Source organism: Pseudopipra pipra, chromosome 12 (assembly GCF_036250125.1).
Source record: "Pseudopipra pipra isolate bDixPip1 chromosome 12, bDixPip1.hap1, whole genome shotgun sequence".
NCBI lineage: Eukaryota > Metazoa > Chordata > Aves > Passeriformes > Pipridae > Pseudopipra > Pseudopipra pipra.
Window position 1 is genome coordinate 10,620,240 of NC_087560.1, and position 19,911 is coordinate 10,640,150.

The window sequence follows — 19,911 nt, forward strand, 5'->3', positions numbered from 1 at the left end:
CCTCAGTTTTCTTGTATTACTGGTCAGGATCCAGAAGTGTGGTGTACTCTGTTAGTGTTTGTGGTAGGAAGGGATGAAGCAAATTATTTGCAGTTATTTTATTCTCATAATAATTTCATTATACCTGCAGAAGTGTATCCTATGAATCAATACTTACTGGGTCACCTCCAGAAGCAAATGAGATGGACTGCATATGATGGTTGGCAATAATCTGAAAAGCATAACAAACTAGTTAAACATGATCACAGGCCACACCTTAGGAAACAGCAGAGCATATATCTTCCTAGAGCAAGCAATTAAGTTCATGACAACTCAGTCCATTAATACATGAAGGGAAGGAAGGAGATAAAAATAGGAATAATTTTGAGACTACTCATTCATGTTTAGTAATGTCTAGCTCCCTGAGTAACCTTCCTTAAAGAGTTTTCAGAATTAATTCAATCACCAACTTCTAACCTAGTCAGGATGAAGCTGAATGAAACTTTTAAGGGGGAGTAACTGCAGACACTTGCAAAGTCTTGGGATATTAATTAATTTTAAAATTACCAATAATTTTATTTAAATGTTTGATGTATATAATGGTGGTGTTTTTACAAAGAGGCCCATTGATAGTCTGATCATATTCTCTCTCACCATTAGCACCAAACTGTTACCTGGCAGAAATTTCACAAGCTAGATCAAGCATCAATTCTTCTTGGTTTCAAACACTACCTCATCTCTGGAGACAAACAGTTTTTTATTATAAAATCAAGTGCAATAAATTATTTAGGTGTGAACGCAATGAAATATGCTAGGTAGCAGCACAAGATTAGAATAAGAATAAATAGGATTTTCCATTTGAAAAGGTCTAGTAACTATTTCAAGACAGTGCCCTGCATGTCTGTGTGTGCAATGACCAGCACATCAATGTATTTGGAAAGAGATCTGTCTACCTGGCTTTTAGTCCTGGTACAAACAGGAACAGGTTAAAAGGGCCACGTTTTAGCTGCCAAACCCCAGAGCTTCACCTGCTGTAGGGAAGCTCTTTCCTGCTGTACCCAAAAGGAAACCTTGTGCCATAAGCCCTAATCCCTCCTAGCACGGATGTCCAATGGACAGGAGACCTCTGTGGTACAGACAAACCCCCAAGAGCTGCCTGATGCTCACTGTGGCATCAGCTCAGTGCAGGGACTCCTCAGAGCCAGTGAGCCAAAACTACCTCTCTGATGTTCCCCTGCTCCAGCTTGGAGCAAAAGCTGCTGCTGGCCCAAGGCAAGATCATTCTGGGAGCTGAAGCCAACAGGAATTAGGTGGGCAGGACAAAGTTCCTCATCACATCTGCCAAGAAGGAAGTGAGCACACCCCAGTTCCAGGCTCTTAGGAACACACCTCGATGAAGCCTAGAGACTTTACATAGTGTAATTGATTGTACATATATATTACCCAGCTGTAAAATAGCTTTGAATGACACCAAAGCCAAGCTCTCACTTAATATTTATATCCTTTTTTTTTTCCCCTTAAGACTAGTCAGAAAGTCCAGTCAGAACTGGTGCCTTATTTGTCAGGCACTGAGGCACTGTGCAGGCAGACACACACACACAAACAGTTTGCCAAGTGCTTAAGGATCCCCCCATGGAACAGACCACCATAAACAAAAAGGGCATGTGCTGCATGTCCAATTCCCCTAAAGTGCTTTCATTTTTAAATTCAGAGGCATCATGTAATTCAGCTTCACTAGGCATGCACAAGTCTGCTAAAGGGTGCTGCTTTCCCTTTGAAGGGCCCAGCCTTTCCTTCAGAAGCCACTGAGGAGGAGAAAACAGTAGCATGGATAAAAGGACACTGATTACATGTATCCTACCTGCTGAGTGTCAACATTAATCAAAGTGAGGCTGCTTGTTGAAATGGTCAGCTTTATATTCACACCAGAAAACTGAAGGTTACTTTTGCCAAGTACAGAAGACAGAAACTTCACTGGAGGCTGTGAACAAAGAAACAAAAGAAAGAAGCTCTCAGGCAAGTCTGTCAGGGGCAGAAACATATCGAAGTCAAGCAGCTTTTACAGTATCTTATTGAGACTTTCAATGGAGCAGGGATAATGGCTTGATCAAATGCAAATGGATCTTCTAACAAACATCAGCTCTGAATACAGTACTGGTAGGCATGGTTTTTATGTCAATAATGGGAGAAAAAATTTTAAAGTAAAATCCCAGTGAGCTAAATGTTATAGCTGGCTCAGTAATTCAGAATGTGTAATTTTCTTTCGGAACTCTTTGTTTCCTGAGAATGAAGTGCTTCTGTGTAAAACAAGAAATTCTCTCCTGTATTCATTTTTCAGGAGTAAGTTCATTCCTCTCAAGCTCCACAGTTACAGAAGGAAATCAATAAGTTCCTCTGGACACGACCCAACAGTAACCACTGAAGTTGCCCCTCATTGAATCCCAGTTACTTAATAAAACCCATTAAACACTGCCATTTTAGTTGTGTTTAATTTTTTATATATATAAATAAGAAGCAGGTGATCCTCCAGTGAATCAGCTCCCTTTTGCAATCCAAAAAACCACCCAGTTCCAGTAATTTGCCAGCCAAAACCTAAAACCTGTAAAGCACCAAGCACTGCAAGGGCTGGTAGAAGCAGGAACTCTGGCAAAGCATTAATCCTGAAGAAAATAAAGTAGGGCATGGCCTAAGCCCCAAACCAAGCAGGCTAAACACCCTGCTACCAGTGCTTTCATGTTATATATAGTGAGTTCAGAGGGATGAATATGTGCTGAATCCAGTGTGGACTGAAGCCTGTTTGGGAATCATGTATCCAGCTTACCAAAAACAGATATAGCAAATTAATTGTTCAGCTAAAATTGTATTTACCTTCCGCTTTTTTATAGCTCCATTTGTACCTGATACCGCTTCACACAGTCGGCTTATTGCTTCCCTGCAAATAAAAAAACACAGCACAAGCTGTTGGATCATTTCACATTCAGCATCTGAAACAGAGCCAGCAACGCTGCAATTAATTGTTATCAGCCACTTCTAAACGCTTAAATCTTCTGGAAGGTCTTTCACAGTTGTTTTTCTTTTTTCTTTCCTCCCACTGTTAAAAAAACCCCACAACTATTTAACAAAATACAATGATTCAACAGCCTGGCTTAGGCTGATTCTTTTTCTTCAACAAACACATCAGATTCACCTAAGGAAAGTTTGTTTAAAAAACCCCCAAACATAATTAACCACAAGACCTCAAACATCCTCATGCCTTCAAATCCTCTTTCTCAGTATGGTGGATAGGTCTCTTGCTTGGCAGGAGGGGCTCCTCCCTGCTTAATCCTTCCTCTTTAGTGCAGCAGGTGCATGCTGAGGGAGCTCAGCTGGAGGCCCTAATTGCCTTTCTGGGACTTGGGGTTTCTTGCAAAAAAAAAACAAACAAACAAAACACCAGGAAAAAAGTGTGGAGGCTTGAGTGGGGAGGTGTAATCAACTCTTCCAGTTCTTTTTCGGAGCTGAGGTCTCAGTTCATGTATTTCCATCTGTGTCAGGAGTTTCCCAAAGTAGACATTCTTTCTAGCCACCCATTATCCTCTACAGGTGCCTCTCAGTTAGGGCAGCAGAAAGGTAAGGCATAAAACACTTACAGTGTTCACTGGTCTATATTGAAGGCAGCTAAATCACACACAGTATAGCAGAGTGGCATGCTGTGCCTCATTTCCACACTTGAACAAAGCAAATTCTGGTCTATGCTCAGGCAGGTGACTGGTTTGGACATGCAGTAGAGCACTGACTGCCCTGACTGAGGTCAGCACAGCAGCTGGAATAAAACTTTTTGCTGGCAGTGACAGGCTTTTCCTGACTGATACTTATTGCTCTGGAGTCAACAGAAAAATGGTGCCCCCTTCCTGGGCTGGAATGTGCTTGGCAAGTTTTCTTAACTTTGCCTGAACATCCTGGTCTGAACCACAGCCCCTGACCTCTCCAGCTGTCCTGACCCTGAGCCACAGGGCCTGTCACCCTCTTGGGCTTTGGGTCCCACATCAGGCAATTCCATTTTGAGGCTGTAGCCTCAGCCTTCCTCTCTTGGCTGAATTCAGAGTTGGGCTTCCAAGGGTTGGGATTTGGTTTTGTTCTTAAGAGGAAGGGAATTAGTTTGTTTAATTATTTGTTTATGTTACTGGATTATTATCCAAAGAGCTTCTTAGGAAACGAGCTAGTCAGGAAAGTTTGTCTGTTTTCAGATCCTGGCGCGCGTGTGGGAGGAAAATGCCACTGGACTTCATTTCCTGAGAAAGTTTTGGTTCAGAAGGGCTAAAAAATATCAGGAGACCACACAATGGCAAGAGGCTCCAGCCATCCCACGAAGCAGAGGTGCCCCAGTGAGGAGTGTGGTCCCCCCAGGACCCTGCGTTGTGCCCGGGGAGCAGATCAGAGAGGAAGCAAAGCCAGCACAGCGCTGGTGAAGCCCAGCATTGCTGCTGCTCCTGCTCATCACCCCCGAGCTGCTACATCAGTGGCCTATGTGGTTAAAGCCCTGAGGATCAGTAGTGTACCTTGAGTCTTCTTGTCAGAGAACATCCTGGGAAATCCAACCTGGAGACTGTCAAATGAATGGAAACCTCACCCATGGCAAAATGATAAGAATATGATTAATATGTTTTGAGCGAAAACAGCAGGGAAGAAGAGGGGCCTCATTGAGGGCTACACAAGATGGGTCAGAAACCCAGCCTTTTAAACATTGCCTATTTTTAGCATTTTAAAGCAAATACTTCCCCCTACACAGTTGAAAATATGTTTTTGAAGTGAATTCCTGGTATCCTTCTTGTTTAACTCCTGTTTTATATAGCTGTTACCAGTAGAAAGGCCAAAAATAAAAAAAGATTAAAAAATAAAAGGCAAAGGCATCGTGCAGGATCATCTTGCAGATTCCAATAATCAGCTTGGAAAATGAGAACTCATCTTCTCATTCAATATTAAAGGAAATTAAAATCAGAGCCAAGACATTAAGGCTACTTGGAGTCTTCAAGTCTAGCCCTACCTAGAAAGAAAACCAGATACAAAACAAATTGGAAAAACAGGGAAGTCATCTCTTTTGGTGACAAATGAGTTCTCACATATGCAAGGCAGCCCATGTGGATTAAGGAGTTGTAGGCAAAGTTGCCAGCCATGGAGCCCCTTCTTGTACAAGCCAGTGTGGTGGCTGCCCAATTAACCACTCTCTGAAGCACCTGTCCAGCTAAAAGGAACTAAAAAATAGGCAAACCATTTCTACTTAATAGTTGCTATTACAACCCTTGGGTAGGAGAAGTTATCTTCTCACAGACATTTCTTGCTGCATACCTCTGGGTGGTTTTCCAAGTGATCTAACAAAATTTTACATTACTTTAAAGGTGTGAAATGCAGCAGCTTGGTAACACCTGCTGCTGTGACTGAACACTTCCTACCTGCAGTCATTTCCATGAACTAGAAACTGCACCGCACATTAGGAAGAAAAGAAACTCTGGATACATCCATAATAAACTGAAATGGGATTTACTGTATCTGTGCTTTCTTCCGGGAAATCTGCTATTAATTCATTCTTACAGCCATTTATTTTCAAATAGTTGCTTAGGCAAGTCTCTGCTTTTAATCTGCTGGATGGTACACTCGTGCACAGCTCGCATAGCTGATCTTCCTGGGTGGATGTGCAACTTACGGATACCGGCATTTGCTTGCCCGTTCGATATCTCCCAAATCTGTGGCAGTACCAGAAAACGTGGCCTTGTTATTGCAGTCATATTGCTGCTGTTTCTTTTGCTCCTTCTTGTCATTCATCCCAACACAAAACACTTTGGGTTGTTTTTTTTGTTTTTCTTTTAAATCACCCTGAATGAGGTAACTCCAATTCTGTACTCTGCAGCAGCTCTTCTCCACCCTGGGAGCAACAGAATGGAATCGGGAGAGCTGTGAGGATTTTAAATTGTTCTTGCAGTTTAAGGCAAAGAAAATCTCGTCCTTCAACTCTTCAGGCATCTTCTGCCATTTGAAGTAGATTCACTGTCTGCCAGTCCTGCAGTGCCCATACAATTACATAAACTGGTCGTTGTTTCATTGACACAGTTTTCCCCTTTCCGTAGTGAATGGAAGAGATCTGAGTCAGATCTTTTCACCATCTTGAAAAATATTACTCTGAAGCACTTTGGTCCCCTGGGCTGTCACCACCAGCAACCCTACCATAGAGGCAGTGCTCCTGCTCCTGGCCCCAGCACATGCTCCACTATCACAGGGGGAATTTCTGTTGGGCACCAGTTCAGTGAGGATCAAGGCTGGCACAGGTCTCTGGGGGCAGGGATCCAGGAGGTGGGATGGGGAAGCACGATCAATCCTCTTCAACTGGGACACTGAGACTCCTGAGCACGCAGCTGTAGGCAGCTCCCCACCCTCTGGGCTGAGGTGTGCTGAACCGGGGCAGTGCCGCAGTCCCACGCCGTTGAATGGTGCAGGAGCCGCTGGCACAGGGAATTTTTGCTTTCTCCAAAAAAAAAAATCTGGTGCAGCCTCCCACCCCTCAGGGCACTGCTCCCTCTGCCCACTGAGTTAGCAGCAGCCAACCTCCAGGGCTGCAGCCACTTGACAAGGGCTCAGCAAGCACTGGGGCAGGAGGGTGTGATAGGGTGGCCTCATTTTTGGCATCCATAAGCCTTTAGACCAGTTCAGCAGTACAGTCTATGGGTTTTCTCTGGGTCTGCAGCCCTGGAGTGAAACCTGTGGCAGATGCACCTCTGCTCCTCCCAGAACGTGCCCGTGCAGTAGAGGCCTGTGGGCAGTAACACTGAGACACTTTGTTTATTGTTTCCCCAAAATGAGAGTAAAAGATGAGAGATGGGCTGATGTAAGCAAGCAAGCATGCTGTTGAGGATTTGCTTTTAAGCAGCTAGGGCTCTGCCTACACCATGTAACAGAAAGGGATTGTGTGGCTCAACAAAGTTGAAATTAATCCTCCAAACAAAGTCAGCCTTCTTCCAGCAGCCCTCCCCAGAAGCACGTTTCAGAGGCCCTTCACCCCTCGCTGCCTAACCATTTTCAAGTTTGCAAGTTAATGCCCTGATCCAAGATACAGAATCCCTTTTCCCATAAATACCCAAATACAATGACTAATAATCAGCTTGATTTAACAGAAGTGGGCAATGTGTAAAAGAGCTGAGGGGGTGGACAAGGGAAGCACATGTCAGGATCCAGCAAAGGCAGGATCTGCCACAGCACAAGAGTGACAACTCAAACAATCTGGGATCCAGAACAGCAAACACAGTGCATTTATGTGTAACCATTAAAAAAAAAATACAAATCCCCTTAAGCAGAAGGATCTGTAACACTTATTTCTTGGTGTTACTTCTGTCATCTATATGGAGTTTGGGATCAAAAATTTCCACAAAACGGGAGGGATGTCCTAAGAGCATGTAAGTCTGGTCACAGGCAGGCAACAGCAGAGCTGGAAAACTGCTGCAGTGAAATCTGCTCTGCCAACCTCCTCACCACACGGCCACCGAGGGTAAAAAGCACCTCAGTGCCTGGCCCCACCCTTGCTATCCTGTGGTCATTTGGCCCCTCAGCACTGCATCCCATGGTCATTCATAGCTGGAGAGGCCACTTTCTGCCTTCCCTAACCACGTGCCTGGTAAGTGACTGAAAACGCAAGTCCAGCAAGAAACTAGAAAATAAATCCTTCCTGCTCATCTCTTTGAACTCCTCACAGCACTTTGGCAAACATGAATTTGTTGATCTTTCCAACATTCACATGAGGGAGGTAAATAACAACTTCAGTTTTAGAAACCATGAGGCTAACTAAGCATCCACACACACATAAAGCAAGGCAGGGCACAGACATAATTAAAGACCCTTTCTGACAGAAGAAGCCACTTTACTTAGTGAAATGTCATCAAAGTAAAAATATTTTTTAGCCCAGTACAAATAACAGAGATGATTAAAATGGGATCATTTCCAACAGCTCCTTGGTTGGTGCGTTGTGCATGTGTCTATAAACTTACTCCCCTGGGAGAACAATAGGGGAATAATCAATGTTATCTTTGCTCCAGTCAGCTTGTAATCGATCGAACTTTAAAGTTTGCATGCATGAGCTCAGCACTTCAGCATCTGGTTTGCAAACAGTTTAAGTTTTGAATTTCTCATGCACAAAAGAGCCCGTTAAGGTCAGCAGTGGCATTTTTTTTAGGTGATGGAAATATTTCCATTGTTAAGTTTTGACATAGTTCTGCTTAACAAAACCTTACTATCCAGCCCAAATTTAAGTTGCCAAGCTCTTGTCACGCAGTAATTCATATTCATTATTTTCCAGTCAAACCATCCAAAGCTCTGTTCTGTCAGTGTAGCAGACACTCTGTGTCTTGCAAATGGGAGATAACCTCGCTCTTTGGCTGAGCTGTGAAGAACACAGTGGCCTGGGCTGATTGCTTTGGGTTCAGTGCATTACATGGCTCTTTTTGATCAGTAAATGACAGGGCTGAGGGAAGTGTATTTGTATCTCAGGCACTTCTTCATACACACATGCAGGAACTGGGTGAGTGCGTGCTTATACTGATTGTAAATGTCAACAACTGCTGATTCTGCATATCAAACAAATGGGGCAGCTTTCAAGTGTGGTATATAGGCACTGAAGGACTCAAGTTCTTCAGCTGATAAGTCTGGGAGCCAACAGGTAGAAATAGAACAATTATCTCTTAATGTTCCTTTCCTTTCTCCATTACTTCTTTGATACAAACACTTGAGGAAGCAAAAGAGCATCTGAAAATCATCCACCAGCAGGAAGGGAGAGTTGGGCAGGTGCAGGAAACCTCAGCCTGGCATCCTCAGCATGAACCATGTCAGAAAAGTAGCTTAGTGGATGAAGGAACACATCTAAGGCCAGGCCAAAATGCCCTGCACCCACCCACCTCCCCAGAAAGCCTTTGGAGGTGCTGAGCTGCTGGGGCTGCATGGGAGAGCACTAGTCCTGACTGTTGGACCATGAGTTCGTCCCGGCAGCATGAAGCACTCAGAGCTGGAAAGGGGGTGATTGTTTGGAAAACTCAAACACTCCTGCACTGCCAGACTTACAAGAATAAATGTAAAAATAAAACTGGGCTTTTCTGTTCCTGGCAGGACATTTCAGCTACCCCACAGGTGCATATATTAATAATCTACACCCAGCAAATGGCAGCAATCTGCAAGAGAAGTTGCAAACTTTCCGAAAGACCACAAAATATTTCATGTTTAAACCACATTCAGTTGTATCTGAATCTTTTTCTGATTTGCAGCCTGGAAACTTAGGCTTGCAGTACAGATGGAAACAGCTGTATTTCAACATGTTTTCCTGGTGAGTCCACTTCCAGCTGAGCCTGGTCTTGGTGCAGATGAGGTCAAGCAATGTCATACGTCTGACAAAAATTCATCAGATGACCTTGCTGGATTGAGGGAGTGATGACACTTTGTGTCAGGTGTGAAGCAGCATGGCAGGGAGACCTGTGACCGTCCTGGTTACCACCTTGGCTATGGCACCACAGCCATGGGAGCACCAGGGGATTTCCCCTGTGCCCCAGGACAGCCTGCAGGCAGCGCTGATCCCGCGTGCACAGTCCGGCTGCTGCCGGTACCCGACTAGCTAGGGATGTCTGCACTGAGCTGTAACTGCAGGGGGAGGCTCTCTGAACAAGAACTGGGAGAGAAATGAGCTCTGTGCCTGAAACAATTCATTTTCCAATGCAAACAGCCTATTGTAATGATCAAATAATTAAAATCATCACTCAGGAAAAAAAAAACAAAACACGCAAACTCCTATTCAAAATTGTCTCAGAGCTTGGCAAGCACCCTCAGCTTTATACAGAAATTAGCACTTGGGCTTTTCATTCTTGGTCTGAATCTCAGTTTTATACCACCTACCTGGTGACTTGTGTCCGTGTGCCAAAGTCCAGGGATCTCATTGACTGCAGCACTTCAATACAGCCCATGTACTATGGAAAACAGAGAGACAGAGAAAAGAGAGGACTCTGTTAACATCTGGTACACAAGTAAGAGGAGGATCACAGGAGGAAGTAAATGTGGCTACCATCCACTAAGTCTATGCAGAACTACAGTCTAAATGGAAAATCAAATCAGCCATCCTAAAGCTGCTTCCTAAACAGATCTTGTTTTACTAAAAAATGTAGAGAAGAGCAATAAAGATACCAATGGCTTCAACACCATAGCACCAAAAAAAAGAGTAAAACACTCTGGGGAAACAAAATACAATTATTCCTTTTTTCCAATTCTGCCTACTCTCAGTTATTGGCCTGTGACACTGAGCTAGCTGGGAGGAATACATGAGGAAATACTGGAGACAACAGAGCCTCCAGGAGCAGACAGGCTCTGAAAGGCCCACGAGACCAATGTACTCAGAGTCCCCATGCAGAAGAGCTGAGTGTCCCTTCAGAGCAGTAGGAGGCATTACAGGGCACGAGGAAAAACACTGGCTCCATGCTGCTGCACATCTGATGACAAATAACCTCTGCAGAAGATGAAGGAGATAAAGTTGCAATTTTCCAGCTCATGGCAACAGCTCTTAAGAGCCTGGACTGTAAAGTGACCGGCTTTAAATGAGGGGTGACTACCACACTTCTGTTGTACAGGACAGAGCTGGAGGCATTTTCTGTACTCATTTTGGATTTACATAAGACTAATTTTCAGAAATATCAAGAATGTGCATGTCAGCCCACAGACTCCTTTGACCTATAGGCACATTTTCATCTCACTGAAGTATGCTAGGCTAAGCCTATCCACTGAATTTACCCCTCCCCAAACATATTTTACTAATTCTGTCAGCATTTCTATTGATCTCCACCTCTGTGCTGTTGAAGCACTCTGATCTCTTCATTTCATGAAGCTGGTGTAGGTCTGGGTCTCTCAGTTTGCCTTTTGGGACCATCCTGCAGTGCTCACACAGTGCCCAAGAGCTGCAGCAACAGCCTGCCTGTGCAGACCTCTCCTGCAGAAAGCCAAACCTTCTGGGATACAGAGGCAACCTGGAAATCCCAGGCAGGGACATGCATGCTCTGTCCCCTCGTCTGAATAGATAGAAAAAGCATTGTCTGTCAGAGAAAGGTACTGCATTTGCTTCCTCTGCCTCACTTTGCCTGTGAATCGATTTTTCTGCTGGGCCATTCAGAGGGGGGTGGATTTAGGTATCTGTTTCAGCTTTGGAGACTTTCAGAAATGAATGTGTGTGTGAAAAAGAGAACGTTATGTGTGCAGTCAAGCAGGGATTCCACAACAATTGTATTATCCCTATTTTGGTTTCTTTCCAGATAGCAATGTAACCCTTGGGAGAACTCCAGAATTAGGTCAGGGACCTGGAAGGACATCAATAAGAATCTGAAGGGTTAGCAGAACTGCTTCCCTAATGAACATTTAATGACTTTGAGAGCTATCTGCCTTGTTAAAGATATTCCTGCTTAACGGGAACAAAGCAAATGTGGAAAATATGTCTAAGCCTCAGCCCGTAGCACAGCGACAACCTCTGATCCCACAGCATAAGGTCAAGCATCCTATGAGCTGGTTGGCTGCTCCTCTACCCTTGAAAAAAGAGAAATTTAGAGGAGTAGGTGAGTCATATGCTGATAAGTGAGTCCCCATTGCATCCTGTACAGATGCGTGGGAAGCTACTCTAAGCAAAGATGAAAAATCAATATTAGGTTTTTGCATAAGTGACCCTGAGTGAAGCTGAACTTATCAATGATTCACAAAAGACCTTTTTTTTTTTCCTCTTTAAAAGCCTGAGTAGGGAAGTGCATTAACATGGCACCTCACTGCATCTCTCATTTATTTTAGCTGTTGTTGGTTATCTAAACTGGCAGAGTTAGTAATGGCTGAACCTTCACATTGCAGTAGGAACGGATAGAAAACCAGCAGAGCCCTGGGCAGGGGGACAATGTGGGACTGGGGCAGAGGAAGTCAGGGTCACAGAGCCTGGGAGAAGCCTGTGGAGCACATAAAAGGGCAATGGGATGCCAGAAACCTATTCAAAAAAACAAAAGACATTCTCCAAGGAACAAAAAAATAATTAACAATTAAACAAGGAAAATATTAACCCCTCCATAGCAAAGTCTGACAAGCAGCACAACCAATGCATGGGAGAAAGAGGAAGGAAGGCAGGAGAGAAGGACGTTTGCCTCAGAGACTTCAGCACGCAGACTTCAGTTTAGGTGGTGCCCATGGTGTACACCTCAAACAGCAGCTCCCACAAAAAGTGGGCTCATCTGGCGATGCAGGATCAAGGCAGCTCCAGCTTTCCTGCTGCAGGGAAGGTTGAACCAAAACATGGGGAAGGCAGCAGCCACAGGTGCCCAGGAGAGGAAGCCACAGCAGTGCATAGCTCTTGCCCCAGCCCAAGCTATTCACCAGGTACTTTTGGGATAACCAGGGTAATAAGATAATGTCCAAGGAGGCTTCCTCTTCTGAAGCCCCACAACTAGAGGCATGGCACACCTCCACTGAGCTGCAAGAAGCTGGGGGAAGCTGGACACAGGCACAAGGGTGCAGTAAACAGCCTGCAGCAACAAGCACAGATACAACTGCAGAATTCAGCTACCTATGGAAAAATAAAGCACCAACACTGAAACAAGCCAAGTGCTAAAAACTTGACCTCATTAATGAGAGCGGATGCTGAACCCTCTGTTCTGTCAGGAGTAGGATGGAGAGCTCCTGCAAGGACAAGCAGCAACTCTTGGAAGGGAAAGGAAAGACTCACTGGCCCCTGCTGGAAAGGGAACCTCTCCTTCAATGGCAACACATGCAAAGCTGTCCCCTCTCTCCCTGCAAAGAGAGACATTGGCATTGGGGGCTGCTTTGTCCCCTGGTGTTTGAATCTGGAGGGTGATGTGGGGCTGGCTGATGTTTCCCCACGGCACCAGGATGGCAGGGAGGTGGCAGGAGAGAACAGTGGTTATTGAAGACACACACATCCTTTCACATCCATTTACAAGAGATGACAGAAAGTGACTGCAAACAGGATGAGGGACTGTGTGGGAGGAGATGTGAAGGCACTAGGCAGGGCCCATGTGAATAAGCTTTTCAGGCACTTTCTAATCCAGACCCACGTCTCACTTCATTCCCTGCCATAACGCAGTCAGTGACTCCAGCTCCAGCTTGAATGACAGACAGTGATTCACACACAGGAAACATAGAATCATAGAATCATTTGGTTTGGAAAAGACCTCTAAGATCATCAAGTCCAACCATTAACCCAGCACTGTCAGTCCACCACTAAACCAGATCTCCAAGTACCCCATCTACACGTCTTTTAAATACCTCCGGGGATGGCGACTCAACCACTTCCCTGGGCAGCCTGTTCCAATGCTTGACAAACATTTCCACAAAGAAATTTTTCCTAATATCCAACCTAAATCCCCATCCCCACCACCCTGGGAAAAATTGAGGCCATTTCCCCTTGTCCAGTTGCTTGTTAGTTGGGAGAAGAGACTGACCATCACCTGACTACAATCATCTTTCAGGGAGCTGTAGAGAGTGATGAGGTCCCCCCTGAGCCTACTTTTCTCTAGGATGAACACCCCCAGCTCCCTCAACTGCTCCTCACGAGACCTGTGCTCCAGACCCTTCCCCAGCTCCATTGCCCTTCTCTGGATTCACTCCAGCATCTTGATGTCTTTCTTGTTGTAAGGGGCCCAAAACCTGACCCCAGTACTGAGTCCTGGGGAACACTGCTGGTGACCAGATGCCAGCTGGATGAAGCCTCAGTCACCACCACTGCCTGGGCTTGGCTGTTCAGCCAGGTTTTTACCCAGCAAACTCTGCACCCACCCAAGCCATGAGCAGCCAGTTTCACTAGGAGAATGCTGTTGGAGACAGTATCAAAGGCTTTACTAAAGTCCAGGTAGACAAATCCACAGCCTTTTGCTGTGATCCACTAAGTGCATCACAGAAGGAGATCAGGTTAGTCAAGCAGGACCTGCCTTTCCTAAACCTGTGCTGGCTGGGTCTGATCTCCTGGTTGTCCTGCATGTGCCAGGTGATGGCACTCAAGGTGAACCTTCCCTGGCACTAAAGTCAGACTGACAGGCTTGTAGTTCCCCACATCCTCCTTCTGGCCCTTTTTGTAGATGCCTGTGACATTTGCTAACTTTCTAGTCAACTTGGACCTTCCCAGTGAACCAAGACTGCTGATAAATGATGGAAAGTGGCTCAGTGAGCACTTCCACCAGCTTCCTCAGTCCCCTTGAATGGATCCACCCAGCCCCACAGACTTGTGTGCAACTAAGTGGTGTAGCAGGTCACTGATCATTTCCCCTTGGCACTGCTTTAACAAGGTGCTTTTGAAGAGAGGGAAAAACCATTTCTAAGCTTACCCTCACTCTCCTTGCAGGCAAGGGCTGCCTGGGGTGGGTGCTGCCCCACGGAGGGACCATTGATTTCTGCCATGCAGGGCAGGAAGCTGCAGAGCAGTGGGAGAGTTTTGCTTTGATTTGCCTGAGTAACTCAACTCTAGATTGCAATGGAGCCATCTGGAAAGGAGACCAGACAGAAGCAAGCAGCAGCCACCAGCACATGGCAGGACAATGGCACTGGAGTTATAAGGAGACAGGCCTCTGCATAAAAGGCAAAACGAGTTTGCCAGTTACAGCCATGGTGCCGCCCCCCCTGTAGCTGGCTGCCAGGCTCAGGAACCTGATTGGAGATTTCCCTGCTTTCACCCCAGCAGGAAGGTGAAGTGCTGTCTTCCCTCTATGGATAACGCTGGAAGCAGAGATGTGGGGAAGGAGCAATGCACAGACCACTGTAGCTTTGGTGGGGAAGTTTTCTAACTTAAGCATCCTTAGATGCTGCCTGTGGTAGCTTTGGGGTTGGAAAGCCACTGTGTCCATTGTGAAGCAGAGACCACCACAGCTACCCTGGCAGTGGCACTGTGCTCCTGCCAGGGCACAAGCTGCACCATGCCAGTCAGCTCGGCTGCTCATCCCTCCTCACACAGCAGGATTCACTGGGCTGGGGTCAGCACTGTGCAACACCATTAGCAGCCACCACTCAGGCAACGAATGAAGAGATTTGGCCCAGGTTTGCACCCTGCAGGACATTCAACTGGTTTGTTCCTCAGCTTGAACCCCACTGGCTTCCTCCAGCAAACACCAACCCCATCCAGATCCAAAAGCAAAGCCCATAGAGCCTCTTCCATCCCCACCAAGGGGAGCAGAGAGGCCGAGGCAGCCCACAGCACTCAGCACTGCAGGCGGCTGTGGGACCCCCGGGGCACTGGCGAGACAGCACAAAACTGGGGCAGAACAGGCTGGAAAACAGACTAGATACCTTCAAGGAAGAAAACAGCCCATTAAAGACCATTAAACACACAAAAAAAATCCCACTAGTGGTTTGTCAGTGCTAGCCTAATTCTCCTCATGTGCTTACTCTGCTCTCATCTTCTTCCCTGCAGCAGCAGTGCAGACAGACTGACAGACAGGCCCTTGGTCTGTCCTACTCCTTGTGTCCACACAGCACAGCCCCTTCCCTAAGGACAGTGAGCCAGGGCTTTTTGTGATGAAGAACAGCTTTTGATAAATGGAAATTTTCCTGGGAAAGTCTGACCCTTTCATTCACAGGTTTTCAATTTTAAATACATTTTGAAAAACAAAAACAAAAACAGGGAAAATTCATAAAAAGACACATACACATATTTTCCTTTGCCTTTTTAGTTTTGTGCCAAAAAACCACTTCCTGCAGTGGGCCAGGGCTCGAAAAGAATTGGTTCCAAACCACCCTGTCCCCACTCTCCGGCTGTGACAAAGCAAATGGCCTGAAAACACGCAGGTTTCTGTTGGAAGCAGCTCCCCAGAGAGGCTCTGGGCCTCGGGGGCGATGCCGGGGTGCAGAGGCGCAGCCCCTGGGCCGAGGTTTGCACCGGTGGGCGCTGCAGGGCTGCCCACACTCCATCCATCCCTGAGCCGGCACAGCCAGCACCGCCCCAGCACCCGCCGGGCCCGAGCCCCCGGCTCATGATTCACAGCTGCGGCTTTGAAGCCATGAATCACCGGAGCCCATCTCCTTCCTGCCAGAGCCCGGCTGTGCATACGCGTGGAGTTATTTATTTACGACGGGCGATGCAGGGCAGCTCTCCGGGTGCAGTGTCAGGGTACCGCACGCCAGGGAAGTGCCTGCAGATGAAATACCACAATATTTCTCTGCCCTGAGCATGGGAAAGGCGCTGGTGGCTTCTGGGGACCAGGAAAGCGCTGCCCCGAACCCCGCTCCCCACACAGAGACAGGGAACAGCTGCTCCAGGCTGTCCTGTCACATCCTCTGTGGACAAGAGCAGGACTTTGCAGGGGACAGGTGCCCACGTGCACTCTCTCAGGGCACACTTCATGTCATTCTGAACTCCTATGTCAGAAATAGTCAGGCTCCTTTTACTCTAGAGACACGCAACTGATTACAGATAGGTATGATAGCATGTATCTATATGCATATGCCATCAAACTGCTAGCAGAGGATCAACCTGCACATTCATAAACCTCCTTTGAGACAAAGGATGCTGCAAGCAGCCTTTCCCATATTATTTTAAAGTATAATGGCATTGTAATGAAATATCTGGCAGTAGCATTTCCTTTCCGTATTTTAGTTAAATAGCACATTTTTAAAACCAAGCTGGGTCCTATCCTCCTGCTCAGAAGCAGCCAACTCCCTGACACTCCCCAACAGGCAAGAGCCAGGATGGCCAAGTGCCTCTTGGAATATTCCTCAGGTTCATCACAGCCATAACAAACACTAGCAGGAGACACAAGTGCCATGGCCTCCATGGGCACCGTTTAGAGAGAACCTCAGCTCCAGATGGGCAGCACTGTGGGAAAGGTGCATAATGGGTAGAATGTGAACATGGGCAGGGTAAATACCCATCTTGTAAAGCCTGCAGCAACCTGCATACAAAGTATGTTTTGAAAGATAACCGTGTGAGAATCAGAGCTGTCCAGGCTCCTATTAAAATATTAATATTTAGGCTCTTTGTTATTTGCACAAACACCTTGGGGGAACAAGTGCTGTTATGGGTCTCAGGGTCCTCCCCTGGAGCCCCAGTGACACAAGGCACTGACACAGGTGCCCTGTCACCACCAGTCACAGAGAGCCACAGCCACCTCCCAAGGACACAGTGAGCCCAACATTGCCTTTTCTTAGAACAACCCCAGAAAGGCAATTTGTGCCTCACTCCAGTCTGCAGGGGACAGACTCTGCCCTAGAGCATTTCTTTAATTCACCACATTATTGCCCTTCTAAAGTAACTGTGGATCTTCTTGTAATTGCCAAATCCTCTTCAGATTCTAAGCTGTTAAGGCCAAGGCCTTTGGTAACAGCAGTAATATAGACCTGACCTTCCCCCTAAAGGGGGCTCTGCGGAGATCCCAACAGTCCCATAGCCCAGCAGGGCACAAGAAGCTGCATGGGGATAGTGGGTGTCTCCAAACACCACAGGAGAGGGCAAGGGCCAGGGCAAGAGGGTAAGGATTGGGAGCAGCTCCAACTGCCCAGCCCTTGGCCTCTCAGCCCTGCTTTGCCTCCAGGTGAGACCACCCCTCTGCACCACACCCCTGCCATGCTGCAGCACTGTGCCCCCAGACACTTCTCAGCCCATCTGAGGCTTCATCACCAGCTCCCAAAGAAGCCTTGTGGTCCCTGAGGAAAGGATCACCTTGCCCACCTCTCTAATGATGATGCCCAACCCCCCAGGCTGCTTATTTACCCACCTGCTTGTTATTATTAAAGGGGTTGGTTGAAAAAAACACCAAGAGTTTGGCCAGGACACATCAGCCATGCTCTTGCAGCTCTCCTTGGACAGGGTCCTGCAGACCCACAGCCATGGGAGCATTAGGAGCAGGAGGATGGAGGGAAACAACTGTTGTGTTGTGAGGCTCCCACCAGTGACCCCACCCCTTCAGAGATATTCCTCATGAAATGAGGTGATTTCCAGAAAGACCAGAAGAAAACCATACTGGAAATACAACCTGGGCAGCACCTGCCCCACATCCTCCCTGATAAATATGTCAGCAGCGTGGGCCAGCATGTACCTAGTGCCTGCAGTTGCTCTGTGAGGGATGGGCCCCCTTTTTCCTTCAACATGCATTTCAGGCCAGAGTAACCCTTGTTTTAATTGCAGCTCAGCAGCACTCCTCAGGGAGTCTAAAGATAGTCCTTTGGAAATGAAGGTTGTGTTACCTCTGGGAGCAGCTGGGGCACTTTTAGCTCCTTCAGTTCGACATCCCAGCCCTACCTACATCAGGAGACAGGAAATACACAGGAGAATTCAGTGTTTTGGGGCACTGACTCCAGGAGAGGGAAAATGGAGATCACCCAGCAGCCCCTGAGCAGTTTGTTTTGTCAGAGAATGGAGACTCTGTGAGAAGTACTCACCCTGACGCTGTAGGTCGTTCCTGGCTCCTGGGTGTACGTGCTCTCATCGCTCTGTGTGAGGCTCCTGTCCTGCCTGCCCACAGGAGCAGCCTCCTCAGCCCCTCGCACAGCGCAGTCACCTGCTGGCTTTGGGGTTAGGACCAGCTTATCCAGGTCAGGCTGTGGATAAGAGGCCGACAGGCAGCTGATCTCGGGCGAGGTTGGGCTGCTCGGGATGGTAACGCACTCCGTGAGTTTAATTCGTGGCACCTCTTTCGTTCCCAGGCAGAAATTTTTCAGCCCCGATAGATTTGATGGGTTGGCAAGTTTAATGTTCGCCATCCGGGGGATCAGCGTGCACAGGGTGGTGCAGGTGTCCTGTGGCCCCAAGGAGACATCTTCTGTCAGTAAATTAGGTGTTGAAGAATGGGAAGAGGAGGAAGAACCTTTGATATTTAAAGACGTATTTTGTGTACCTTCGTCTAGGGATGTTATGGAATCATTCCTGAATCGGCTGTACTTAGCCCTGTGCAGCATTCCTGGATGTCTGAATAACCCTACATACAGGACGTGTCCACCGAGGCTCTGCTGGCTGCGTTCTCTCATAGCCTTGGCAGGTCTGTAATTGGATATTCTTGCATAAATTGGCTCTTGTAGATAATTTATATGGAAATCAAGCAAGTCAAATAATTTTCAAAACAGAAACCTATCGGATATTTTTGCTGACTCCCTCTTGAGTGGTTTATTTTCCTCAATGGACAAGGCTTAAAACTGCATGGACATCTGGCATTTTGTAAGCAGTAATAAAAGCAGCATACGGGAAAGCACATCAGTGGTACAGCAGCTTAAGCTGACGAGCCGCTATCCAAACCTGCCTTCATTCCTGCCTCAAGCCAGGCACTAAATCCCACCTAGCTCTGAAGACTTACAGCTGTAGCATCATTAATTACCGAGTCCTGGCTGCAGCGAAAGCTCAAGCATATTCCACACAAAGCACAGCGAGAGAGCTACAAGCTCAAACGTATTTTCAGACCGGCATGAACCCCGAAAGGTGCCCAGCTCTCTGCACTTCCACCGCCGCTGCCCCAGAGGCGAAGAGCATCCCTGCGCTGCAGCTCCTGCCCCGCCGTCAGGCACAAACCCACGAAAAACACTGAGCAGCGTCGGTCTCGCTAATTCCTGCTGGAAAAGTCCTTCAGCACCGTAATAATCCAGGAACAGCCGGGTATTGCCGCGCCCCCGGGGCCGTTCCCCGCAGCGCCCGGGCCGGCCCCGCCGCAGCCGCCGCCGCCGGTTTTATGAATGAAGTTTTTTGTGAATGGGCTGGGCGCGTGCGGGCGGGCACCGCCGTGAATGGCGCTCGGCGCGCGGCCGCGGCCCGGCGGCCCCCGGGGGGCGCCTCGCAGCCAATCAGCGCCCGCCGCCGGCTCACGCGCCCTCGGCGCGCGGGGAGGGGGGAGAGGGGGCGCGAGGGTCCCTCCGGTGGCGCCCAAAATCCCCCAAAATCCGCTTTCTGCGGCCGGTCCTCCTCCGCCGGCGGCACTGGCGGGGCCAAGA

The 19,911-nt window shown here is 47.4% G+C and overlaps 1 protein-coding gene across 1 annotated transcript in view; it reads right to left on the reverse strand.

Moving 5' to 3' along the window:
- The window catches only part of SHC4 (SHC adaptor protein 4), a 32,502-nt gene extending 12,798 nt beyond the window's left edge, over positions 1-19,704 (reverse strand). Inside the window, exons 1-5 of the mRNA XM_064668829.1 lie at positions 18,376-19,704; positions 9,877-9,947; positions 2,848-2,911; positions 1,841-1,960; positions 158-211 (exon numbers count right to left, since the gene is read on the reverse strand). Coding sequence (XP_064524899.1) covers positions 158-211; positions 1,841-1,960; positions 2,848-2,911; positions 9,877-9,947; positions 18,376-18,960 — 894 coding nt within the window. The 5' untranslated portion in view covers positions 18,961-19,704. The remainder of the gene's footprint in view (positions 1-157; positions 212-1,840; positions 1,961-2,847; positions 2,912-9,876; positions 9,948-18,375) is intronic.
- Positions 19,705-19,911: the final 207 nt, after the last annotated feature.